Here is a 26,263-nt window from a genome sequence, read left to right as displayed (position 1 = left end):
CGATGGGTCATTGGGGGAGCCACACGGCCAGGGCGGGCTCCATCCTGGGTGCTGAGTCCAGGCCTGGGCTCTACCCGCTGGGAGGACCCGCAGCTGCCTGTGTCCCCACCACAGCTGGCCCAAGGCCATGAGGTGACTGGCTAGGCCATCGCATGGACGGACACCCGCTGGGTAACCGCCCAGCCCTGTCCTGCTCTCCTGCACTGAGGGGGCTCCTGGCTTTGGTCCCCTCTGCCAGTCCCTCCAGCCCCAGAGTACTGTCCAGGGAAGACGCTGGGCCCAAGCTGAGCCGGGCACTGTCTCCCTCCACAATGTCCCTAGAGAGGGGCGGTCAGGAGTCGCTCAGGGCCAGATGTGGACACTCTTCAAGAAGGACGGACTGAGAGGCAGAAAAGGAGAGGGAAAGGAGCCGGGCCCTCCCCAGGGCCCCCAGGAGGCCCAGGCCTTGGACCCACTTGGGAATAACCAAAGGTCCCTGATGATAAATGCAGCGGGTGAGACCAGGGCACAGAGCCCCCTCTCCAGTCTCCCTGGCTGTGTGGCCTTGGCAAGTTACTTAGCCTCTCTGTGCCTCTTTCCTCAACCATGAAGTGGGGAAGAGAGCAAACCTCACTCCTGAGCTTGCTGTGAGGATAAAATGGGCAAGTGTCCAGCCTAGGGCCTGGCGCGTGGGCAGTGCCCAGCATCAGCTACAGCACTGCTCCTATCACCGCCCTGACAGGGTTTGTGGTCATCGGGAGCAAACACCTCCTCCCACATCTCGTCCTGGCAAGGAGCTTGGTGGACACGTGACCGTGACAGTGCCCAGGTGCCCTGGAGCACGGCGCAGGGCCTCCCGGGGAGCCCTGCCTGGACGGCCATGGCCTGACTCAGAGCAGCGAGGGTTCATGTGTGAGCCACTAGGACCCTGCGGCTCCTCCTCGGGCAGCCGCAGTCGACGGACCCGGAGGCCAGTGCTGAACTGGACTGACCTTCTCGCCGATCTCTGTGCGGTCCCCGCTGGGCAGGATCTCCAGGTCGGGGAGGAGCGCGCAGGCCTCCACCACGGCGTTGTAGTAGCGCTCCCGCAGCGGGCGCCCGAACAGGATGTTCTCACGGAGGGAGTCGTTCTGAATCCAGGCCTGCTGCGGGACGTAGGCCACCGAGCCCTGCGTGGTGAGGGAGGGGCGAGGCAGGGACGGAAGTGACGGACAGCTCAGAGCCGGCCCCGCCCCTGCCAGGAGAGTCCTCCAGCTCACCCCCACCAGAGGCTTCACCAAGAGGGAAACTGGGGATTGAACCTGGGGACGCTTAAACACTGAGCCACATCCCCAGCCCTTTTTGTTTTTAATTTTGAGACAGGGTCTCGCTCAGTTGCCTAGAGCCTTGCTAAGTTGCTGAGGCTGGTCTTTAAATTGCAATCCTCCTGCCTTGGCCTCCCAAGTTGTGGGGATTACAAGCGTGCACCATGGTGCCCCACTAAAAGGATTCTGAAGTCAAGGAGTTCCTGGGGACAAGGCCGGGCGTGGGAACTGGAAGCTCCATCTCTGATCTAAACGCTCAGATGAATGATCAAACTGCTGGCTGCGATATCCTAACTGGTAAAAGGCAAAACGTCAGAAAGTCCTGACCCTAAAACCCACGGGCAATTCAGACAAGGTAGGCAAAGGCCACACCAGAGAAACACCTGGAAAAAATCAAGACTTTACGCTTTGAGCACGCCGCCCCCCAGGGCAAAACAGCCGGCAAGATAACCGTCTGGCCCACCATTAGCAGTGCAGCTCCAGGGGACAGTGCTGCTGAGCCAGATGGCAGAGCAGAGGGCCTCGACGTGAGGTGTCCCTTTCCTGAGTCGAGCTCCTCTGGCTTTAAAACACGGACTTCAAAGTAATGACAGCATTTCTCAAAATAACGGCTAAAGTCATCAACTCAGACCCACAGCTGGGGGTGTGGTCTCAGGCACCGTGACAGGCGGGCGCCCTGGGACAGCTGCCCAGACGAGGTCCAAGCCTGCTCTCCCTGCAGGACTTCTCAGGGCCTCTGCTAAGGTCACCCTCCCTGGTGAGCGGGGCCTGGGGCTCGTGTTCCCCAAACATCCTGCAAGACCTTGGGAGCAAACCCCGCTGCAGGAGACGGGGTATCAGAACTCAGGGGCTCATTCCTGCAGCAGGAGAGTCGGCTCTCGGGGAAGAGTCGGCATGGGAACTCCGGCTCCGCATCCCGGGGCGCTCTCTGGGGGGTTTCACGGGGCACTCAGTGCCCTGGTCTCCCGGCCACACCAAGAATTCAGCCAAACCAGACCTGGGACTGCTCCTTCCCGAGGGAGGCCCTGGGGACGCGCTCCCAGAGGAGTCACACCGCCAAGGTGTGTTTATGAGAGAAAGAGCCACAGCCAAGAGCAAGGTGCAAAGACCTCGGGGCACCAGGGCGGACAGACGGGGACAACGGGCCAGGAGTGCGAGTGTTCGCTGCACATAGGTTGAGCACGTACTGTATGCAGGCACTGTTCTAAGAGCTGCTGTCCTAAGGGCAAGGAGGAACTAGAAGCAAAATCCTGTCCTCGGCCGGTGGAGGAGAGGCCGGGGGTGGGGAGGGGACGCTGGGGACTGGAGCGAGTCCGTCCTCAGAAGGATCCCAGCCACTACACAGAACTAGGACCTGGCCGTGATGGGTGAGTGACGCAGCCTGGGGACACTGAGGGTGAGGCCTTGGAGAGAGTCCCCTCCCCTTCCTCGCCTGGGGGAGCTTGGTCAGCGCCCCCACGCCTACGTCCCTCTGCAGAGCTCTCCAAGGCCTCGTAAAAGGAGCCGGTTCCTCTCCTTATCACACCTCGAGCTTCCTGCTGGAACCCCGTGGAGAACTGTGGTCGTTTACACTAGAAAACTCTCCACACTGGGCAGCCTATAAATGCCGGGGAAGCTGGCGAGGGACGTCCATTACTGGGAGGCCGGTCCCCTGGGCCACACGGGCAGGGAGTGAGGCCGGAGTCCCCTCCAGGGCTGTGGCCGCTCATCACCAGCCGTTTCCCCAACACAACAATAAAGGACACGCTCTGGTCCCCTGGGGTGGCTGGGGGAGAGCAGTGAGAGGGACAGACAGAGGGACAGACAGGGGGACGGACAGAGGGATAGACAGAGAGACGGACAGAGGGTCAGAGGGATGGACAGAGGGGTGGACAGGGGGATGAACAGGGGGACGGACAGAGGGACAGACAGGGGGATGGACAGGGAGACGGACAGAGAGATAGACAGAGGGTTAGAGGGATGGACAGAGGGTCAGAGGGATGGACAGAGGGGCGGATGGGGGGACGGACAGAGGGTCAGAGGGATGGACAGAGGGGTGGACGGGGGGACGGACGGGGGCCACGGCTTCTGCTCCCCCCCACCCCTTACCTTCAGAGCCACGAGCCCCTCCACCTTGTCCATCTCGGCCAGCAGCGCGGAGAGCAGGGAGGACTTCCCGCAGCCCACCTGGCCCACCACGGCCACCAGGGCGCCTTCCGGGACGGAGAAGGTGATGCTGCAAGGACATCACATGCCCGGCCTCAGCCAGCCGCCCCGGCCACCGCGCCTGGGTCCCCCGAGCAGGGAGAGATGCGGGGCCACCTCCCCCCCACCCGGTCTGCGCCCCAGGAACGGCCCGGGCTCCAGGTGCGAGGCAAAGGCCCCCAGAGTGAGGGACCAAGAGCCGAGGCCGGGGACACTGGCCATGCTGTCCCCCGAAACAGGACACCTCCAACTGAGCCCTGGAATGTTCTCACAGGCCAAAGGGAGGGAGGGGGTGAGTGGAGGAAGGTCTGGGGTCCCCGGGCAGCAGGGGACTGGCACAGGAGGCCCCGAGACTGGAGGAGGGCAGGAGGGCCCAGCACAGAGGAGCGTGGAGCAGGGGAGATGGGCAGGTAGGAACGCAGGAAGGACTCAAGTTACACCTAAGGAGGGACTTCCTAGACCACGGGTCTTCAGGGAGGTAAAAAGGGACAGGCAGACGTGGGTGGGGATTCCTCAGAAGGGCCTGTCCCCTGCCTGATGAATGACAGCTCCAAGCTGACCCCAGTCAGGGACAGCTGTTGGGGGCACAGGGAGAAATCTGGCCTCTTCAAAGGTCCCTTTGGCCCTGGGTTTTGGGGACTCCCTAAAGAGGCTGCTGATCAAGGTCACCAGTCAGGAGGGGACAAGGGGCACCTGACAGTTGCCCGGGGACGGGGCCATTCCCCGACACCGACCCTAGTATGGTGTGAAAGATAAGGGCAGGTGGGCAGTGCTGGGGGGCGCTGAGGCAAGACCGCCCTGGACCAGCCTAGTCACTCCCGCGCCTCGGCCCTGCAGGCCCGTGACTGGCTCAGGGAGGGGTGGGTGACATGATGTGGACCAATGAGGCAGGCAGGTCCCCTGCTGAGGGAAGCCCTGCCCCAGAGCTGGGGCCTCTGTCCTCATACTCTTCTGAGAGTGGAGCAGCCCAGAGGGACGCGAGGCCAAAAGGGGACAGGGTTCTGATGGCCCCATGTGAGACCCTGGATCGCACCATACCTGAAAGTGGAGCTTCTCAGCTATGGGAACCCCAGATTCCCCTTTGTCGCCCGCCTGGGCAAGGGTGCCACTGCTCACCATGAGAGGCGCCCCTCGGTGCTAGGCACCTTCCTGTCTGCTCCTGGGGGCAGCCTGAGCCTGTGTGGCTGGACCTGTTTTCCTGATGGGTCCACCGAGGCTCAGAAAGTGACCTCTTCAAGGCCTCAGAGGCGGCGAGTGGCTGGGTTTGCATCCACCTTTGCCCACAGTGCTCTGCGCCACATGTGCCCAGGCCCCTCACCTGTGGAGCGTGGCCGGCTCGCCCCTGGCCCACGTGAAGGTGGCGTTCTCTACAGTGATGCTGTTCGTCCCCCTGCCTGGAAGACACCCGAGGGGACAGTCAGGCTGGGTGGCGTCCCGAGCAGAGCGCCCTCTCTTTCCCATCGGTGGTCTGACCTCAGACGCTGGACCCCAGGGGCCCCTGGCTGTATCTAGAAAGGTCATCGGCTCTCTGAACAGGACACCAGGCCTCAGCTCTGGCGGAACCTCAAGAGAGGTGGACGCACCCTCTGGGACTGGGAGCTAGCCCATCCCAACGCCTGTGGGGCGGGGGACCCGGGTCACCCCCCGCTCGGGACCCCTGCCCACTGACTCACGGCTTGGGCAGCTCTGGGCAGCAGCCGAGGTCAACGGCTGGCACGGTACCCACGGGGCCTTCAGGTCAAGGTGGGGTCTTTGTCCCCACCCCTCGCAGCCTCTCCGTATCCCCAGCATACCCCCTGCCCACGGGCTCACCGCTGCAGGACGCCAGCCACAGTCCGCTCAGGACAAGCAGAGGAGGGGCAGGCGGGCTGGGGTGGGGCCAGTTTGGAAGAGCCCCCACAGTGTGGCTCCCAGGGGACCCCGGTGGTCATCTACCCTCCCCCGCTCTCTGTTTACGCCCCGTCTCCCTGGGGAACGCCTCTTCACCACCTTAAACCTCTGGGGATAAGAGCGCCCCCCCCCCCCAAGTTGTCAAGTGAAGAATGACCCCCCCAAGCACCAGGGGACGCTCCCGTCAGCCCAGCTGACCTTTCCCTCTGCTTTCCCGGGAGGGAGCAGTTGGGGTTCTTTCTTAGATTTTGTGTGACTCTGGGGCGGACCCAGGGCCACTCAAGGGCTCTTCCCAGGCCTTGGAAGCCACCGCAGTCAGGAGCCGCTGAGGACCCTGGGACCTGGGCTGCCAAGGTGGTCGCAGGGACCGTGGCGGACACCCCAGGGAGCAGGAGGGCCGCGTGGCCCTGACCAGGGACCCTGACCCTTGCAGAGGCCGAGAAGGACATCAGTGCAGGAAACGGCCCTGGCCACTTGGGTCAAGGCCCGTTTCACAGAGAATCATGGCCCCGGGGGAGCCTGCGGCCTTGCCCCCACCTCCTGGTGGGACGCCTGGTGCTCAGGGACAGGGAGCAGGATGCCAGCACCCGCGGGCAGCGGCCCTCCACAGGGGCACCTCGAGGGACATCAGAGATCATTGATTGTCAGAACCGGGGTGGGGCGTGGCCACGAGCATGCTGGGCACCGTGGTCCACAGGACCGTCCTCATGGGGAGGAGCCAGCAGGCCCAGGTGTGACCGAGGGGAGCGCAGACTCCTCCAACCGCTGGGGCTGGGGCTGGGGCTGGGGCTGGGGCTGGGGCTGGGGCTGGGGCTGGGGCTGGGCCCGGGCCCGGGCCGGCCGACTTCCCCGAGGGCGGAGCCGTCTAGTTACGCAAGCCGCTTCCTCATATGCACAACGGGAGTTTCCAGCGGCCCCTCTGCCCGGGCCGCACTGACCACTGGGTCTGTCAGTAGGTGGACACCCTTGGAAATGAACGTGCCCGGCAGGGACGTCACAGAGCGATCAGGCCACCGTGGCGGGTGCTGTTCATAGACACCAAGTTCCCACGGAGACAGCCGCACACAAGATCCCTGCTCCAGGGGACTGGCGGGAAAGTGTCCTGTGTCCACAGTCCACAGAGTAAGCAAGCCCACCAGGGACACACCCTGCCAGAGAAAGGGTCTCCGTCCCACCGTCCAGAGGGGAAACAGGGGGGGGGGGCGCGGGCTCAGGCCCACAGGGCACAGCTGGGGGTGGGGACACGGCCACTTCTCCACCCAGAACAGAACCAAGCTCCAGGGCCTGGAACCTGACAGGGGGAGTGACCCGAGGCCACCTCCCAGGGAGGAGCAGAAGTGTTAAGTCCGAGGGCCTGGGGCGGGAGATAAGAGGGCCTGGGGGATTCCAGGAGGTGGCCCCCCTCGCAGAGGTCTTGCAGGCAGGCCGCTGTGCCCGACCCAGCACCATGGCACCCACCGTCCTTGAGTGGCCTCCGCTCGATACTGCCGGGCTCCAGCTCCTCGTGGGAGAGGAAGATCCTCAGGCGTTTGAGGGAGACGCTCGCCTACGTGGAGGCAATTACAGGGCATATTGTTACTTTCACAAAACGCGGCCAGGCTGGATCTCAGCGGCTGCCCCGGGCGGGGAGCCCACGTCCTCCCCCTCCCCCAGGGCAACTGCACAGCCAAGAGCAAGAGTGGCCTGGGCTCCTCCTGCCCCTCAAGAGCCCACAGAGGCAGTAGAACAGAAGGACGGAAGGACGCAGGGACGGGGAAGGCCTCGATGAAAAGGGACTCCAGGGACCTGACCCCCCGAGGCAGGAGGCCTGGCCTCCCGACTCTCACCAGGGCGCCAAACTCCGGGGACAGTGTTATTTTAAGTGGCGGTTGGCAGGCCAAGGGTGGCAGGCGTTTGGAAGGACAATGGTGCTGGGATTGCATCAGGAGAAGGGCAGGCCCAGTGTTCAGGGCCCAGGGAGAGGCTCTGAACCTGTCTGAGAATTCTTCAGCCAAGAAACAACAGAGGTGGGCGGAGGGGGTCGGGGAGGTGAAGGGGGAGACACGGGGCTGTGGGCCTTGGGGACGGGGACACGCCTAGGGGACACTGTTCCTCGAGGTCTCTCCTCACAGGAAGGGTTTTCTGATTCCGGCAAAGCCTACCACCAGAGCGGCACAATCCCATCTTCGGGGTGATCCACTTGTGGGGTAAAAACAGGATTTAAGTGGATTTGCACACAGTGAAGGGGGGAAGTGGTGGAGGGGCAGCGGGGATGCAGCAGGAGCATGTCCTCTGCCCTCGGGGCCACTGCGGGGCCACCACAGGACCCTGGGAGCCTGCAGGGCCAGGGGAGGGGACTGGAGGGACTGAGGCCTATGGGGGGGGGGGTTGTAAAATCAATCAAGCGGATCCAGGGCTGCAGTTTACATGGAGACAGGCTAGGTCAGGGCGGGAGAGAATGTTCCGGAAAGGCCCCCCAGAGTTCGGGAAAGCTCGCTGCTCAAGCCAGGGCTCGGTCAAGAGCACCAGGGGACGCTTCCTCTGGGGCCCAATGGAAATCGTGGGGCGGCTTGTGTCCGGGCCTCGTCCAGCCCCTGGGGCCCACGGGAGCGCAAGGCAGGCCCTGAGCTGCGGGGAGGACGGCGCCTGGCTGGTCCCCGCCGGCCGCCCGGTACCTGCACGATGCTGCTGATGACCATGGGCAGGATGTTGAGCGGGAAGCGGAGGATGTTGAACAGGGCCAGGGACACAAAGGCCTTCTGCGCGTCCAGGACGTTGTTCTTGTCCACGGTCACGTAGACGGCGAAGGTTGACAGGGCCACCTGCAGCAGGGTCCCCGGAGCTGAGCAAGAGGCAGGCCTTCCCCGGGGGCAGACGCACGGGCAGCGCCTGGCACCAGGCAGGCGCTCAGCCACCCCCCAAGGACGGACCAGGGCAGCCAGTGACGGGGCCAACGCCCGGGCCTCCCGCCAGCTGGGTCGGGGATGAGGCATGTGCAGTCACTGCTCAACCCCAGGCGCGTCCTTCCTGGCCTGGGCCTGCAGCTCCCTCTGCCTGAGGCCACCTCGCCATCTCCAGAACAGCCTGGTCACTCCCTCTCAGCCTCCAAGAGCTGCGCCCACCCCGGGCCCGGAACAGCCCTGGTGTGCTGCCTACCCGACCCTGGTCCTCGGGACACCTGCACGGTCGCCGTCTCCTACGCTGAAACGCCACCAGCCCTGGTGTTTAGGGACCCTGAGGACAACTACAGTGGCTCAGCTGTGAAGAGCCCCAACTCCCCTGTGCTGTCAGTGCAGCCACCTCAGAGTGAGGACTGGAACCCCAGCAGCCCGTGCTGTGGCATGGACTATGGCATGGACGGCCCAGGCGGTGACTGTGGGCAGGGGGCTGCAGGAGGGGGTCACTGGGGGCTGCCCAGGGAAGGTGCATCTGCCCCACAGCCCCGTCCCCTCTTCCCCTCGGCTTCCTGACCTGCGTGAGCTGAGCACCTCTCCTGCACCGGGCCCTCCCCCATGACGGCTGGCTGCCTCACCCCAGGCCCAGAGCAATGGAGCGGGCCGTCGACGACCTGAGACCTCAGAACCCGGAGTCCCAGATCAACTTCCCCTCCTCTAAGTTGTTCCTGTCTGGCATTTTGGTCACAATGATGCAAAGCTGACTGACGGCACGACCTTAAGTTCATTTCCTCTCCCAGGGACTCAGATGTCTGGTGTGTAACACCATGAGGGCAGATCCAGGGGCTGCCTCGAGGTCCTTTGGCTTATACAGGATATGACTTAACGCCCGGCAAAAGGAACGTTTAAAGAGAAAAAAAAAAAAAAAAGAAACCAAACAGCCCAGGCCGGGTCCTGGGGAAGCCCTTCCTGTTCCCACCTACACAGTCAGACTCGCCCACGCCCGGCTGGTGCCCACCCACACGCGGAGACCACCTGCCCCTGCCCAACTGGGTGGTGGGAAAGCCTGAACAGTCCCGGGGGGCGGCCAGTCCCAGGAGCGGGAGAGCAGCTGGTGGGTTCAGGTCGGTGGGTCCCTTCCTCGCTGCTGGGATCCCAGCAGGGCCAGGCAGCGGGATCGCGGGCTCTTCCAGGACACGGCATCACGGGCAGTTTGGCAAACCTTGGACCCCGGCAGTGGACAACAAGCTCTGTCCCCGGTTCAGCCATGATCCTGTGGCCCTCCATGGCTTTCCCCGGGGGACGTGAACTCGGAGCTCAGGGCCGACCACTGGGAGGTGGGCAAAGGCGCGCTGAGCCCTCAGGTCTCGACCCTGCGCAGCCCTCAGCTGCAGGGTTTTGCAGAGCTTAAAGTCTAAGCTGCATGGGGCTCAGGACAGGCCTTCGAGGACTGCTGGTGGCAAGACAGTGCCCTGGGCAGAGGGCCCCTCCTCGGGCCGTTCTCCCGAAGACCCCACTACCTACCCCGGGTGCAAGAGCCCAGCACCAGCAAGTAGGGCTGGTTCTCCTGCCGGTGACACCGTCCAGCCAGCTCCGCCCGAGGCGAGGGCCAAGGGGAGGGGAGGAGCTCCAAAGGCCACCGACCCGTGGTCCCGGGGACAGCCACACACCTGAGCAGGCCTGACACACTGGCTGCTGACACAGGGAACTGTGGTCTCTTCTTTTTAACATTTAGAAAGAATTTAACTGATAGTAAAAAAAAGTCGCCAACGGGTGCGGGGGGGGGGGGGGGATGGCGGGGACACCTGTGCACACCGCGTGACACCTGGGTTCAGGGTAGACATTGACCGTTTCTTTATGGAGAAAACTCAGAATCCTTTCTTCCAGCTTTCTGATATAAAATTATACACCACATCACTGTTACCCAGTCGCAGCTCGCGGGACGTTGGGATGTCACCGGACAGTCATTCAGTCCTTGTGGACCCCCCACCCCCGTGCCCAGAGACACTCTTCACTTAAAACCCTCTACGCATAGCCACGCAGCAGGATATTATGCAGCCACAGAATGGTGTGAGACCTGCCTGGGCAGCACAGTGCGGGGCAGCTGCTCTCTGCTCGTAGGGGTGGCTGACGGTGGAGAAAGCAGAGTTGAGAGACAGCGAGTGACCCCAACATCCCCTTGGAAGCCTCTAGATCCAGCCGTGCCTGCAACCCCCAGCCGTGCTCTAAAGTACCTGCCTCCACTTTTTGGTTTCATGTCTCTCAAAACCTCCCCCCTTCTTGCTCTGGGTGACCGAGTTAGGCTTCTATCCAGGCCAGACGGCTCCTGGGTTCATTCAAGCCTTCCTTCACTCCTCTGCAGATTCACGAGGGTGCACCATGTGCCAAGTCCCCCGGCTCTGGACACAGCGTAAGTGACGACAGAAGACAGGTCGCACTGGAGGAGACACAGGCGAGGCGCCCACCAACCATCTGAGATGGAAAATGCTGAGCGCCCACCGCGGCTGTTTTAGGACAGTACGGGAGGGGGACGTGAGAGATGCCAGGTCCCGGGGCCCCCAGATGGCATCCCCAGTAGCCCCGGCCCCCCGGGCCTGGCTTCCATCACCCACTGCCGGGTAAACACGGCGTCACCCTTGAAGCGCAGGAATCCGCCATGGAGAGCCCCCGCGGACCCGCCCAGCAGCGCAGGCCACATACTTTGTCCTAATGTAGTCAGAGCCCGGTGCCTCGGGCAGGGCCGCGGCCCCCAGCTGACCCCAGGCCTGTCCACTCCTTCCTACCCCAGCAGCCCCACAACCTCCGTCCCTCAAAGCCGGGGCCTCCCCCCTGCCTCAAAACCAAGAGGCAAGTTCAGGGTCAAAGACGGCCACTTATGCTGTCCAGCGTCTTTCCCTGGAGCCCAGGAAGTGACAAAGCAGAGGCCGGCATGCACTCAGGTGACACCCTGGAAACCACAGGTTCTGCCTAAGGCCAGGCAGAGCCAAGGGTCACGAGAACCCCCCACACCAGAGCTCTACACCCCCCCCACCCCCGTGCTGGCCGCAGACCTCGGCCTCCGAGGCCATCCTCAGCAGCATGATTTCTGTACCATGTGCAGTCGCAGCGGGAAGGGAGATGAGATAGACCACCGTAAGGACTGACACACCGCGGCACGTGGCGCTCTGGAAACGCTCCCGAGGAACTGGTGTAGGCAGGGCCTTCACCAGGGACCTCTGGTTCCCAGCTCGGGGTATTCTGTTCCCAAGGGGACATCGGCCAGCATCTGGAGACACTTCTGATTGTCCCAACTGGGGAGCGCGGGGCAAGGGACTACTTGACACCTAGCGGGCGGGGCCGCCATCCTGCCCTGCTCGGCAAACAAAGGGGACTGGGCCCAGTGTCCACCGCACGGAGGCTGAACGCTGCCTGTGTGCAGGCCATCTGCAGTCCGGGTGCTGACCACGAGCACTTCTTCCTGCCTTTTAAGCATATGCCTGGCTGAGCTCAGGGTGGGGGTGTCGGGGGGGCTTCTCAGCCTGGGGCAGGCCCCGGTTCCATCCCCACGCTATGACACGGTGACAATGCACGACTTATCACAATACAGAGGAGAGTACCTCCCTTGGGCATGATGCACGGACTCTAATGTCAAGAAAAATAACAAAACAAATCCCCAGTAACTAGGGTCCACCATGACGTCACTTTAAATTTCAGAGAGGTCCCTCTGCCCGCCCCACCCAGCCAGGGCAGCCTGAGGGACGGAAACGCAGAGAGGACCCAACAGCACGCCTTCCAGCCCCGGACCCAGAGGGACCTCGGGGACCCAGAGTCTCAGCACACACAGGGAGGTCCCCTCTTGGGTGGGTACCAACCCACTGGTGTGGCCGGTAGGGCTGCGGACCCTAACTCCGGGGAAAGTCCGTCTTGATGGACTGGATGTCGGCCGTGAGGGTGGGAGGGTGGGACATGGCCTGGTTCCCGGCCCCTGTGACTTAACGCCGCCCTTGATCCTGAGGAGGGCCAGGGCGGGCCTCGGGTCACACCTGAGCTGAGGAGGAGTGTGGCGGGTGTGCAGACACGGGGAAGAACACTCCAGTCCTCTCACACCTGTCTGCAGCCCGCCCACGAGCCCGGGGTGGATCTGCGTCTTTAAATGCTTAGGGGATCAAAAGGGTACTGAGGACTCGCGCAGGTCACCTACGTGGGCGTGAACGCAGGTCCACGGCACCACGGCGGCCTCGCCCTCGGCTGCTCCTGCCCTGCCCAGGGGTGAGGAGCACACTGACAGAGACCACGTGGCCCAGAACACCTGAAACCGTCACCAGGGACCCTTTACGGAAGAGCCTGCCCACGGCTAGCTTTTGGCTGGTGTCTCTCAAGATTTCAAACCACCCTCAGAGCTTCCTGAAATTCAGGCTCCATTTCAGTTCACCTGGGGCAAGGCCCAAGACCCTGTGATTCTAAAAGCCTGGCAGTGCTAACACTGCCCGCCAGTCCAGTCCAACACTGCCCGCCAGTCCAGTCCAACACTGCCCGCCAGTCCAGTCCAACTCTGCCCGCCTGTCCAGGCCGATACTGCCTGCCATCCACTGACTACGCCCCCGGCCGGCCTGGCGGGGCCCAGACGGCACCAGCGGCATCTGGAGGTCAGAGTGCAGGCATCAGGCCCTGCCCAGACGTCCAGCTGGACCAGCTGTGTGTGCAGCAGCCTCCAGCCACTCTCAACGCTCTACCTCGAGCTCTCTGTCCCAGCTCTCCTCAGCTCAGGGGACAGCCGAGGTGAGCCCACCAGAGCCAGCGTCGGAACGCACACCCCGACAGGAAAGCCTTCTCATCAGGAAAATGTGTGGTTTCAGGTCATAGAAACTTCCAGAAACCACAGTCACCCCCTCCCGGCATCCACAGGGACTGGCTCAGAATCCCCCATAGATACTGAAGTCCAGGGTGCTCCAGTCCCTGGTATGAAGGGGCACAGTGTCTGCAGGTAGCCTGTCCACGTCTGCCTGCGTGCACTAGATCATCTCTGGATGCTCAAAATACCTGACGGGAAACTCTGTCACCAGCTGCTATACTGCACTGTTCAGGGGACAATGACGTGGAGAAAGTCCACACATTCAGCACAGACGCAGTCTTTGTCTCTAAACACACACGCGTGCGTGCACCTGTGCGCACATGGCACTGGGGACTGAACCCCAGGGTGCTTTAACACTGAGTCACATCTGCAGCCCTTTTATTTATTTAATCTTGAGACAGGGTCTCACTGAGTTGCTGAGGCTGGCCTCGAACCCGCCAGCCTCCTGCCTCAGCCTCCCGACCCGCTGGGATGACAGGCGTGCACCACCGCGCCCAGCTCAGCTAACACGATTCCTCGTAAGAGAACGGCTCAGGAAGGAGGGCCCTGGTTCCTTCACTGGCTGCCCGGAAGCTGTAAAGGGCGGTGAGTAAAATAGAAGGGGCTGGGGGTGCAGCAGCTCACGAACAGGGGATTGGGGAGACCCTCCCTGAGACGAGCAACCTTTGAAGAACACGGGACCCAGGAGCAGCCGGCCCCACTCACCAGGAACGGTGTGCAGACCCAGGTGAAGGTGCCCACGGCCGCCAGGTAGGCGGACTTCTTGAGCACCTTCAGCTCCTCCTGCCGGATGGCCATGACCTTGTCCTTGAAGGCCAGCTCCCAGGCGTAGAGCTTCAGCACCTTGATGCCGTTGAGGATCTCGTTCATCAGCTTAATCCGGTTGTCCTTGCTCTTCATGTGGGCCACCTTCACGGAGAAGGGTGGTCAACGCTGCACCGGGGACGGGCCACGCGCCCTGACCGCCACCCTCAACATGGCCATCACCTGAGACCACGCCAAAGGACCCGCGGTGACGTGCTTCAGCCACGTCCCATGGCCTTTAGAGAAGGCCACTCGAGTCAACCGAGGAGCAAAGGGGCAAACACCCCTCGGGGGCCAGAGTAGAAGGGACGGGCCTCCTCGGCTGATCCAAACACGGGGGACCCTTTTCTTATTTTTAGGCAGTTCGTGGTTGGTCCTGCTCTGACCAGCAGGGGCCCGTCTCAGGTTGTCACCTGCCTGGCTCTGTCCTTCTCTCTCCTGGTGTGGGGAAGCCGCCCAGGGCCTTTGCGTGAGAGGCCGGTGCTCACCACGTCCACCCAGCCCCCGCCAGGCATTTCTTCTGAGCGTTTCACAAGTGCCCAGCGATTTGCTGCTCACACAGACCACCCAGTCAGTGCCACGGTCACCCCTGGGTCACGTGGGGGAGCCTTCAGCAACACGGAAGGGTCCCCGAGGAGAGCGTCGAACTCTAAGATGGCACTGCCCCAAGGATACGCACTGGTCACATCCCGAGAGCACACGGATACCACCAGGCCTGGCTGTGTGGTTAATGAGGTGTGCGTATGAAGGCAGAGACAGTTCTAGAAGGTTCTGTGTCAGTGTGCTCACAGCGGCTGAGAGGGAACAGGGCATCCCCGCTAATCCCTCTAATCCCTGTTATTGGAACTATTTTATAACAAGAAAGCACTCGCTCTGTTATTGTATATTTAAAAGCTTAAGGAATACACCCTGTCTCTAACAGCCAAGTTGAGCGCTGTGCAGAGGGTCTTTGTTACTTGACTCTTGCACACACATAAATATAAGAAATGAGCAGCTCTATGATAAAGGACACCCGGAGCCTCGCAGAAGCTGTGGCTTGCGGTCGCCAGCCCACTCGGCCTGTCTTAGGAGCTCTCCCGGGCAGCCCAGGACCACCGGGGAGCCTTCCCAGACCCCAGCACCTAGCGCACTTGGTGAACCGAGCCCCAGGAAGGAGCCCGGGCAGTGGCATTTGCAAAGCTCCCGGGCGAGTCCCCCAGGCAGGTGGGGCTGAGAGCCCAGGGCCTGCACAGACAGAGCCTGGCCCACGTCCCTGCAGACAGGCCGCAGCCAGGTCCACCTGCGGAGTCAGACACCCACCTGGTAGGTCTTGGTCTTCATGGCCATCACCGCGTTGAAAGGCACCATCAGGATCATCACGGCCACCCCAGCCAGGACAGAAGGGCCCAGGTTCTGAGGAGACAGAGAGAGCCCCGGGCTCAGCCAGCAGCAGAGAGCAGGGCCTGACCCTCGTCCGTGGGCCGCCCACCCCCACAAGGGCTACGAGTTCTGGGCAGGTGTTTTCCTTCTTCCCGGTGATGGGGTGTTGGGAGTCGGCCGCCACGGGTCCCCCCACCTCTTTAGAAGATGCAAGTCTGCAATCCCTTTGATGGGAAGCCCTTGGGGCCGGCCGGGTTTACAACTGTAGAACGGATTTTCTTCCTTCCTTCCCTCCTCCATCCCTTACCAGGGACTGAACTCAGAGGCACTTTAGTAACACTGAGCCACACCTTCGGCCCTTTTTAAAAAGATTTTTATTTAGAGACAGGGTCTCACTGGCTTGCTTAGGGCCTCACTAAGGTGCTGAGGCTGGCTTTGAACTCGCGATCCTCCTGCCCCAGCCTCCCAAACTGCTGGGAGGACAGGAGTGGGCCACCGTGCCCGGCTAGAACTGTGGACCTTTGAAAAGAGACTAAGGTACCGGGCAGAAAACAGTGCGGCTGGCCTGGCCGCTCATCCGGCTCTGAAGGCTGTTACCAGTCCGGCTGGTGGCTGGGGTCTCGGAGCCTGAATTCTAGGAGGGGGCTCACTCCCAGCACGGCGCATGGTGAACCTGCTCTCCTCCTGGAAGCCTGGAGCTTCGGTAGGCACCAGACAGGGGGCGCCTCCGTGGCCAGCTCCTGGTGAGACCCCGTGGGGACAACACCTCCCACCTCTGATCCTAACCTGCTGGTGGGGGATCAAGAGCACCCGGGGAGACCCCGCGGGGAGAGGGCTGCTGGCTGCTCCCCTGGACCTGACCCTCGGCACCGATGTCCTTTGTTATTGGGCTGCAATAAACCACAGCCCTGGGTATGACCATGGGCTGATCTGGGGAGGGGGCTGACAAGAGGTCAGAGATGTTCTCGTAGCCCATCTGCAGACCAGCTGTCCCAGAGAAGTGGTCAGCAGCTGAGAGGAGACACAGAGCTGCGTCTTCCAACCTTCTTCCAAATTTCTTGTGCAAATAAGGAGACACCTGAGCTCACAGCCCCGAGTGCCTCTCCTCAGCGGCACCACACCTGGAGCTGCAGGACGGCGTGACTGGCGACAGCAGCCTCGTTAGCTCAGCCGAGTGTCCACCCTCCTCTACTCCCAGTTCTAGGAAAGTGCTGCTGTCGATCCACCCCGTATGAGGACACACCTCAGCCGCGGAAACTACTCGGCCCTCAAGGTGGAAGGTGACACCCTTCCATAACCAAAGCGGCAACTCTGAGAGCAAATATCAGTAGCCAAAGTGTCCCCGCACCTCTCCCTGCCAGGCCCCACTCTACGAACAGAACCTGCGTGAACGATCATCTGCCCCAAAAGCCCCACCATGAGAGGCCATGGTCACTGTGGATCTAGAGACGGAGGAGGAGAGGACATCGAGAAACACTCGCAAGGTCCCCGAGTTGGAAACAGAAGAGGCACGATCTGAACCCGGGCAGCCTGTTCCGGGGCCTCTACCGGGTTTATGTTGAAAAAAGAGACCCTACTGCGGTCCCGAGCAGGGACACACCTGTCCTCAAGAGACACCCGGCAACCTCGGGAGGCACTTTTCACCATCACAGTGGTGTGGGGTGCCACCCGCCCCTTGTGAGGTCAGGGCTCTGCTGAACCTCCCACCGCCCACGGGAGGCCCACAGCCCACAACTACCCTGCCCCGATGCCCCCAATGCCACCAGCCCCGGCTGCAAACCACCACCTCCAGCAAGAGGCGGCGGGAAGCCGTTTTCCCAACGGTTCATACACCAGTCCTGAAGGCAGCGCTCAGAGGGGCGAAACACCCTGACCCCCAGGAGGACCTGCGAGGAGCGGAGACGCCCCCAGGCATCCGCCCGGAGGTCATTTAGAGACTTAAAGTCTGGCGTGGGAGGCTGGGCGCGTAGCTCAGAGGTCCAGCTTGTGGGAGCCCTCCGTTCTCCCCCTAGCTCTGAGAAAGGGAAGATGCTCGTGTGTGTTTCTTTGAAGTTTCATTGTTACAAAGACTTCATTCACTTTTGCTCTCTGTAGCCACAAAAAATGGTCAATTAAAGTCAAATTGACAGATAATCTGGGGGTCCCTACTGTGTACTTGGCCTTGGAGTTACACCCACGAGATATGAAAACAGGTTAGATGCTGTACGCCTGCACACGCACGCGCACACGCACGTACACACATGCCCACACGGCCGACATGGCGGCGTGACGAAGGGGCCGTGTACCTCAGGTGATTCCTACTCTAAAGCCACTGGGATTCAGCAAAGGAAAACAAAGGAAAAGAGGGCCAACAGGAGGGCAGGAGCCAGGGCCCGAGGAGGGAGGAGACCAGCTGGCAGAGGGGGGACTCCCGGAGGAAGGAGGGGCCTGGGCAGGGCCAGAGGTGGGGAGGGACAGGGCATGCTCGGGCCTCCAGCCTCCAGGCTCCTCAGCTCTGCCCTCAGGGAGCCCTCTGTCCAGGTGGACAGACTCCGGTTCCACAACGGGAGGGCCCACCTGAGGCAGGCTGGCCAGCCAGAGGCCTCTCCCTCCTGGGCCGCAGACTTTGGTTCAGGGACGGGGACAGGACCGGCGGAGGCAGAGCAATGCAGGCTTCTCTGCTGTGGCCCTGCTCTGGGTAAACAGGGTACAAGGCCAAAGCCCCCTGGGGAATCCCACTGAGAACAAAGAGGAAAAGGGGCCAAGAAACAGTGATCCTGGGGGTGACCCTCAAACCCTGCTCGATCTCCTGGATCCATCCATGCCTGAAGACAGATCCCGGGACTTTTCAGGTCTGGCTCACCCCCAAACGCCCTTGATTTGCTGATGTGAAGATGGATTCCTGGGAGATCCACACCCGGGGAAATCCACACCTGGGGAAATCCTGACCAACACCACTGGGCACTTATCAGGGACTCTAGTCACATCTGAGAGGATACGGGGGAGGAACACGGCGGGCATGTTGCAGGGTTGTTAGTCACACACACCGTCAAGGGGAGACAAATGCGCACACACCCCGTGCCATCAAAGAGGACATGATCCCCACAACTCGGGGACAGCAGGAATGTCCCGGAAGGGGTTCGTGGGCCAGAAAACAACACATCAATGACAGCAAGAGGGACCGCTGAGCTGTGGCGGCTCTTATCAGACACCCCTTCCCCCGGGCACTCAAGGGGACGACGCGGACACCCACCAGCCACAGGAGGTAGAGGGCCAGGATGACCTGCAGGGGGGCCGACCAGATCATGTTAATGTACGTGGCCAGGTCCATGAAGCGCTGTGCGTCCACGGACATGAGGTTGACGATCTCCCCGACCGTGGAGGACTTGCGGGCGGAGTTGGTGATCACCAGGGCCTGCGGGGGAAGCAGAGGTGGGGTGAGCAGGCGAGGAGCCCCCGGCTCGCCAGGCCCTGGACAGGACAGGACACTACCCATCTCCTCCCATCTCCCCAGGCCCTCTGCCTCGCGAGGGCCACGCCGCTGCCCACGGCCCTCCTGGATCTGGCCAGGTCCGTCTGCCTCCATCTTGGGCTCTTCAATGTGCCCTCCGGGGCCCTCCAGAGTGGGCTCTGCACACGTGAGTGGCCACACACACCGGGTCAGCAGATCTGGGCGGCCCGAAAGTCTGCGTTTCTAACAAGCTCCAAGGCCAGGCTGAGGCGGCTGGTGTCCGATCCCCAGCAAAGGGCACAAGGTCCCTCAGAGTGGCCCTCCTGATGGCCAAGGCTGAATCAGCCTTCTGGGGCTGTCCAGGGTGATGTGGGCCCTTAGCAGCCTCCTTCGCCTCTCACCACTAGATGCCCCCCCTCACACACACACGTTGTGACAACCTGACGTCAGCAGATGCTGCCCAACATCCCTGGGGAGTGGGCACAGGGCTACAGTGTAGCCTCCCTGGACCAGGCCCCGGGTCCCCGCACCGCCCACCGCCCACCGCCCACCGCCCACCGCCCGAGGAGTCTGAGGAACACTGACTCCTGCCCCGCCCTCCCTCGGGGTGCAGCCTGGGCAGGAGGCCTGGGTCCCCCAGGTGAGTCCCGTTTGCAGACAGGGCTGGGGACCTCAGGCCCAGCTGTCTCCCTAGTGACCTGTCTCCCTAGTGACACAGTCCCCACCCCAGGGGCTAAGAAGTGAGGGGACGGGAAAAAAACAGGGTTCCTTTCCAGTCCGACCTGGGGGCCGGGGACGTGGCTCAGCGTCTGGCCCACACCAGGCCTGAGCTCCACCCAGCTCCACACGCAAAAATAAACATCTAAGAGGCCGGATGTGCACAGGTGCCGGCCAGGCTCGATCCTGCAGGAACCGGCCCCCCTAGGTTCCACCGAGGGAGAGAACGTGGGCAGCCCCACGTCGAGGACCTGCAGCCCACCTCCCTGGCACAGGGACTCACGGTGACAAGGGACAGACATCCCGCACGGTGGCCCTGGATCCTGGCCAGCGGCCCCCCCTCGCCACCTGGGTCACTTCAGCCCCCCTCGCCCTCCGGCCCCCGGAGCAGGGCTGCAGATCCCCAGGGTCCTGGAGGGACCCACCTTGCGGTAGACGGCCCCGATGACGGCGGTCTTGATCCGCATGCCGCTGACGAAGCAGATGTGGAAGTACTGGTGCAGGACCAGCGTCTGCAGGCAGGCGCTCACGAACAGCAGCACCGTGTACAAGTAGCCCTGCCAGTCGGGGGCCTTGGTGTCGTTCACGAAGTTGATGAGCAGCCTGCGGGGGCGGGGGACAGCCCTGAGTGACAGAGCGGGACCCAGGGAGCAGGACCCAGGGAGCAGGACCCAGGGAGCAGGACCCAGGGAGCGGGACCCAGGCGTCTCTGGCAACTTCCAAGCCACGCGAGGCGGGCAGACAGGTCAGTCCAGGGCGCACACAGGGCCCCTGGGTGTTGGGCTGCAGGGCGGCTGGCCTCTCCCAACACAGCCCCTGCCCTGGGGTCCTCACACTGTTCTGTCCACCCCCAGAGAGTCACCCAAAGGGGACCAACTAGAGGACAAGGTGACCGAGGTAAAGCGGGACAGAGAAGGAACCAGAGGTCCCAGGGAGACAGAGGAGGGGAGAAGTAACCTCGCCCTGACTTCTAGGCGACATGGGCTCGTGGGCTGTGTCCCAGGCCCTCCCCACCCTGGGTTCGGGGAGTCTGTCTGTCTGACCACAGTGCCTTAGCTCAGCTATTCAGCCAAGCAGAAAGCAAAGCCGGGACAGACAGGGACGTGGTGTGGGTCCCCCCAGCATGAGGGACACTAGGGTCCTCAGTACAGCAACGAGAGGTCAAGCCGGGAGGCCAGGGGAGCGGGGGAGCGGGGAGGGAGGGAGGACTCTTACTTCAGGATCTCAGGGCCAGCGAACATCATGAGGTCGTGGATGGCCTTGAAGAGGAAGCTCATGAGGAAGTAGGGCCCGAAGGTCTTGTACAGCACCTTGAACAGGGACGGGGCCCGCTCCTTCTGCGGGGACTTGACAATCAAGGCCTCGGCCTCCTCGTTCACGTCCACCTTGGAGCCCCCCGTGGCCTTGGCGGGATCCTTGGTGGAGGAGTACGCGACCTTCACGGGCTGCCTGCAACACGAGTGGGGTCAAGGGGCGGTGGGGCCAGCGGAGATGCAGCCCAGGCCCCGGAGACGGACAGCTTTGCACGGGGGGGCAGCAGGGGAGTGGACATGGACTCGGGTCCCGATCCTGGCTTGGCCACCTGTCCTCTGAGGGACTGCAGGGAAGTCCCCTGACCTCTCCAGCCCTTAGTTGCTTCGACTATAAAATGGGGACAGAGGCAGAAGCCACCTCCTATTGCTGTGAAACTGAACAAGCCACTGGACGTGAGGCTTAGAGGACCGCCAGCCCCAGGGTCCCCGCCAGAACCCCAGACCTGGAAAACCCAAAGCCCCGCCGAAGAACCAAGGAGACTCGCACGTCCCAGCTTCGGGACTGACCCCAAGACACCAGGTGTCCAGACAAGCAGAGGGACGGGCACCCAGAGATCGCGGCAGCAGAACTCCGAGTCCAGCCAGGAAGCTCAGGACCTTTGGCAAGACCACCCACCGGGAACGGGACAGTCTTTTCCAAACACGGTATCAGGGACAGGACAGCCACGTGCAAAGGAATGGCTATGGACGCCGGCCTGGCTCTGCCCACAAAAACCAACTCAGCACGGAGCGGTCAGCAACGCAGAGCTGGCGGTCTCTACACCTCAGGAGGAATCTGACCCTGAACTCGGCAAGAGAGTCTGCAGCCGACGTCATCCCAAAGCACAAGCGACCAAAGGAAAAACAGTGTCGGAACTTCAACAGAAAACACTCCTGTGCCTCAAAAGACACTCGGGAGAGTTAAAGGAGAACCCAGAGAACGGGAGGAAGGGTCTGCGCCGGACACCGGGCAAGGCTCCTGTGTCCAGAACGCACACAGCACCCAAGTCCTGTGACACAGCACCCTGCTTCAAAGACGGGCAAAGGACCCGTAAAGAACCCTCCAAAGAAGAGTGGCCACCAAAGCACGCTGGCCACCCTCGTCCCTCGGGAAGCCAAGTCTTCCGACCCGTGAAGAGGGCAGGAGCCAAAGGCCACGTCATGAAATCATGTTTGTGACGCATCAAGAAGTCAGAGCACTTTACGCCGCGGGTGGGAACAGAAAGTGACGCCGTCCCTTTGGAAATAGCTAGTAATTCCTTAAGAGCGGAAACAGACATCCCAGACTGGTGTCTGTGCCCGGGAGTCCTTCCCACGCAGAGGGGCGTGCGGCAGGAAGGAGTGCACCACTTCAAGACCAGGTTGGCAGTACAGCATGGACTGCATCTTGCCTTGCCAGACCACTCACTCTGGACAAATCCATGTCCCGAGGACACTCCATCCAAGATGCCCCCCATGAGACCCCTTGCTAAGAGCCAGCCCTAACTTGCCAACTTGGGCACAACCAGGAAGCAGGTCTTGTAGCCCCACGTCCCAGTCGAGCCTTCAGATGAATGCAGCCCTTGCTGACGCATGACAGCACCCTCCTGGGAGACCTCGAGCCAGAACCACCCGGTCAAGCCCACCCCTGATCCCGGACCAGTGTCCATTGCTATTTTAAGTGGCTACATTTGGGGATAACTTGTTACACAGCCCAGCCATAGACACTAACTGATACACCCCCTCTCTCTTCTCCCCAAACAGTCAAAGCAACTTTCTCCAATGGACGAATCATCTCACAGTTCTGGAAGTGGGAAACCTGAACGTTCTAGGAGAAATCAGTGCTTGTCCCTTCTGGTTGAAGAAGCCACATGCACTTGCTGCTTTGTGACGCCTTCCTCCCACCCCAGGGCCAGCAGTGGCATGTCCCCTCTGTGATCTGTCTCCCTCTTGGAGAGAAGCCTGTCCAGATGGTGCGGAGCAGTGTCGGCTAAAAACACCACCCTACCCACAGCTACAGACCCCTTGCTGTGCCATGGGACGTCCTCCAGGTCCTGGGGGTCAGGAGGGGGACGTCTTTGAGGAGGAGAGCCTTTAGTCCCAGCCACAGGGGACTAGTCACCCGCCCTAGATTGTCCCCTGCTCCATGTCCTCCTTCCTCGAAGCTGGGTTCCTGGCTGGCGTTTGGAGTCCAGTTTCTTCTCACGCCTAGGGGCCAGCTTGGCCAGCTCAGCACCACTTCCTGAGTGCCCCACGGGCCTCCCCAACCCAGGGCGGTCCTTGGTGGCCAGGGCGTGGGATCAGGGAGGCCGAGGGCGCCAAGGAAAGTACCCAGTGAACAAGAGGCCCGGAGCAGGGAGGGAAGGAGCTTAAGGGGGTGGACCAAGCAAGAATCTGAAGAGTGTGGCCAGTGCTGGACGGGGAAGGGCTGAGTCAGAGGAAACCTCCCAGAACAGGAGGCAGGGAAGGGGGAGCCAAGGACCGGGAAGACACAGGGCCTTGCTCCCTGGGCCCAGCTTCAACGAGGGCAGGGGAGACCATCGGCCACTCGCCCACCAATGCTGACTAAGAGGCCCGCAGGTGACCAGGAAGGTGCCACAGTCGGGGGGGGGGGGGGTCGGGAGGGACACAGTCCAGCAATCACATCTGGCAGCTGTGTGAGAGGAGAAGTCGGGGGGGCTGCCTGGAGGAGGTGGCCCTGATGAGGAAGGAGGTGGCTGGGGGGGGACAGGATGCTCCAGGGGGAGCCGGCGCCCGAGCAAGGCCGGGGCTGAGGGCCTTGGAAGGAGCAAGGAGCCGGCCTCAGAGTGGCAAGAGCCTGGGGCGGGACAGCCAGAGAGGGTGGCAGGGGACAGAGTGGCCTGTTGAATGAAAGCCATGGGAGGCCCCTGTGGGGCACTAAGCTCCTGCAGGAGCCCAACAACCAGGCGGAAAGTTAAAATGGAGCCACTCGCGCTCAAGTTCCGCGTCACCAAGCGGCAACGAAGCTGTCCGCCTCCTTCACAAACTCAACGTCACCGGCGACAACGACGAACCCAGAGGAACCCGAAAATACTCTCCAGGCCTCTGCTCGGGTCTGTCTCCTGCCCCACGTGACCGGGAGGTGGCTTCACCAGGACTCATCCGGTTCTTCCAATGTTTCGTTTCTGCTTTCTTCAGCCCTTTTACGTCCATGAAATGACCTCCCGACGGCCACTCTGGAAAGTTCCCTCTTAAACCTGACGATGGCGATCCTGTCTCCCCACAGCCTTCAACCAGAGCCCCTGAGGAGCCCTGACGGCTTCGTCCTTTGTGAAACCAGACGGCCGGTGTCTGCAAGGGCCGCGTCTCAGCCCCCACAGCTCGGGATGCTCTGGACGCGCCTGGAGCCCTCTCTTCGACCCCCCGTCCCCGTATCTGATCTCCAGGGGAAGAGAGGGATACCCTCCGGCATGCTTCATTCCTCTGACTGGGAAAGGGGAGGTGGGAGGGGAAGCGCCAGCCAGGCCCCCACGCGGCCCCGGCTGGGCTTCAACTTGACTCGCGGAACCAACGTGAGCGTCGCGAGATGGAGTCGCCCTTGTTCTGTTCCTCGACAAAGGGTCCCAAGAGGCCTTGCTTCAGGAATCCAAGTACCCGAGCCCAGGTGCCAGCTCTTCTGTACCTTCCTGCCTTGTGCAAGACAGTCCCCAAGGAAGACGGTCATTCCACCAGGCGTCCGTGCAGAAGGCAAGCCTGCTTACGATTACCCGCGTGAACCTCCATTTCCAGATACGAATCTGTGCAGAGGGCATATTTCTGCATATTTAAATAAATACTAGTCCCTCTACTTAACTGTGAGGAATATGGCCCCAAGCCCCCAGCAGACGGCTGTAATCACCAATTGTCCCAAACCCTACATCCACTGTTTTCTCCTAAAACTACACATTCATGAAAGAGTTTAGTCTATAAATTAGGCACAGTAAAAGATTAACGACGAATAAAACAGAACAATCACAACAGACTGTAATAAAATGTATGTGAACGTGGCCTCTCTCAAAATATCTTACTGGAGTCTCCTTGAGATGGTGCGAGATGACACAATGCCCGTGTGATAAGACGACGGGAGGTAAATGACACAGGCATTGGGACCCAGCATTAGGCTACTACCTAAGGATTACCTGAACACAAGCACTGTCGGTCTGATAATCAAGATGGCTACTAAATGACTGCCGAGAGGGTAGCGTATACACTGTGGACACATTAGAAAAAGGAATCATTCACATCCAAGGCAAGGGAATGGGATGTCGCATCGACAGAGCACCATTTAAAACTTATGAACTGTTTATTTTTGGAAGTTCTGATTTAATATTTCCAGATCACAGTTGACCCTATGGAACAAAACCATAGAAAGTGAAACTGTGGATAAGGGGAAATAACTATACTTATTATTTTTTTTTAGGACTGCAACTATTGCACAAATCAAAAAAAGACTGTATTTTGCTCAGGACTTCACCAAGTGTTGGTCAGCGCTTTGTAAAATCTCATCTCTGAGATGAGGATGCTTCCAGACATCCTCAAACAACACAATCTCCCGACACAAAGGGGCCAGTTGGGATTTTAGCTGGTGTAACAATTATACCCTGAAATACATGTCACCTTACTGTAAATTCCTTGCCCTTAATTTCTACTTCAAGTCTGGGGAAAGCATATTGATTTTTTTTTAAGAATCAGATAGGCTGGTAGGTTATTCATGTGTTTGCAGATTTTTGGTGTCCAAGGAAGATTCTGGAATAAATCCCCTGCAGATAAGGAGGAGTGGCTACGGTCCTTTTTGTCCGATTTCTGTCACTGAGCATAAGGATTCTCCCGTTGAGCCGTGTTGTTGTGTGTATCCACAGTCCACTCCTGGGTGCTGCTTAGGAGCCCACTGGGTGGGGGAACCGTGGTCTGCACATCTATCCACCAGCGGGTGGCTCAGCTTGAGCCACCACAGACACACGGCCTCAGGTCTGTACGTGTCTTTGGGAGTTTCCAGGCCTCTTGGGTGTCTGCCTGGGAGCAGAACGGCTGGCGGCAGGTAACTTCTTTTTGAACACTGCTCAACTCTTTCCAGAGCTGTCAAACCCTCCTGCACCCGTGCCAACCGTAACCACCATCCAAAACAGCTCCAAGCTACGGTGGCCACGGGCCGCGCAGAACCCACAGCCACCTCACCCGAACCAGCAAAGCCCTGGATTTTTCAAACCCAAAGGTAGGAGCCGGGAGGCAGCTCAGACCAGGCCTCTGAGAGGAGCAAGAGGGGCCAGGAAGCGGAGGCTGACCCTCCCGCCCACCACCCCTCACTGTTTCTCAAAGACCTGGGACACCTGCAGCCCAGACCCACGCGGGGCGGCACCCCTTCTCGTGAGAGGCCGTGCCAAGGACCGACGCGGCTTGTCAGATGACACTCACCCCGTGACTGCTCGGCAGACACTCGGAGGGCAACACCGAGGCTCAGAGTGAAGGCCCCACCTGTCCCCACCTCTGCTCTTGTTCCCCGTCTCCTCCAGGGCAGCCCCGGGGTTGCCATAAAACAGAACTCAGGTCACACCACTGTCCTGCAAAGCTGTCTTCTCACCACACCTGGAGCCAAGCCCTGGGAGCGCCCGCCAGCGCCTCCT

At 61.2% G+C, this 26,263-nt stretch overlaps 1 protein-coding gene across 3 annotated transcripts in view; it reads right to left on the bottom strand.

Moving 5' to 3' along the window:
- ABCC1 (ATP binding cassette subfamily C member 1 (ABCC1 blood group)) overlaps window positions 1–26,263 on the bottom strand; it is a 90,889-nt gene that overhangs the window by 24,519 nt on the left and 40,107 nt on the right. For all 3 annotated transcript variants that reach the window (XM_081298716.1, XM_081298715.1, XM_081298717.1), the window contains exons 8-17: window positions 20,587–20,820; window positions 19,797–19,974; window positions 18,457–18,618; window positions 15,165–15,257; window positions 13,767–13,970; window positions 8,012–8,158; window positions 6,816–6,903; window positions 4,786–4,861; window positions 3,372–3,498; window positions 972–1,148 (exon numbers count right to left, since the gene is read on the bottom strand). In XM_081298716.1, coding sequence (XP_081154842.1) covers window positions 972–1,148; window positions 3,372–3,498; window positions 4,786–4,861; window positions 6,816–6,903; window positions 8,012–8,158; window positions 13,767–13,970; window positions 15,165–15,257; window positions 18,457–18,618; window positions 19,797–19,974; window positions 20,587–20,820 — 1,486 coding nt within the window. The remainder of the gene's footprint in view (window positions 1–971; window positions 1,149–3,371; window positions 3,499–4,785; window positions 4,862–6,815; window positions 6,904–8,011; window positions 8,159–13,766; window positions 13,971–15,164; window positions 15,258–18,456; window positions 18,619–19,796; window positions 19,975–20,586; window positions 20,821–26,263) is intronic.

The sequence above is a fragment of the Spermophilus citellus genome (assembly GCF_964194105.1).
Source record: "Spermophilus citellus genome assembly, chromosome: 6".
Taxonomy (NCBI): domain Eukaryota; kingdom Metazoa; phylum Chordata; class Mammalia; order Rodentia; family Sciuridae; genus Spermophilus; species Spermophilus citellus.
The sequence above is the reverse complement of the archived record's forward strand: the minus strand, read 5'-3'. Positions and strand labels throughout refer to the sequence as shown.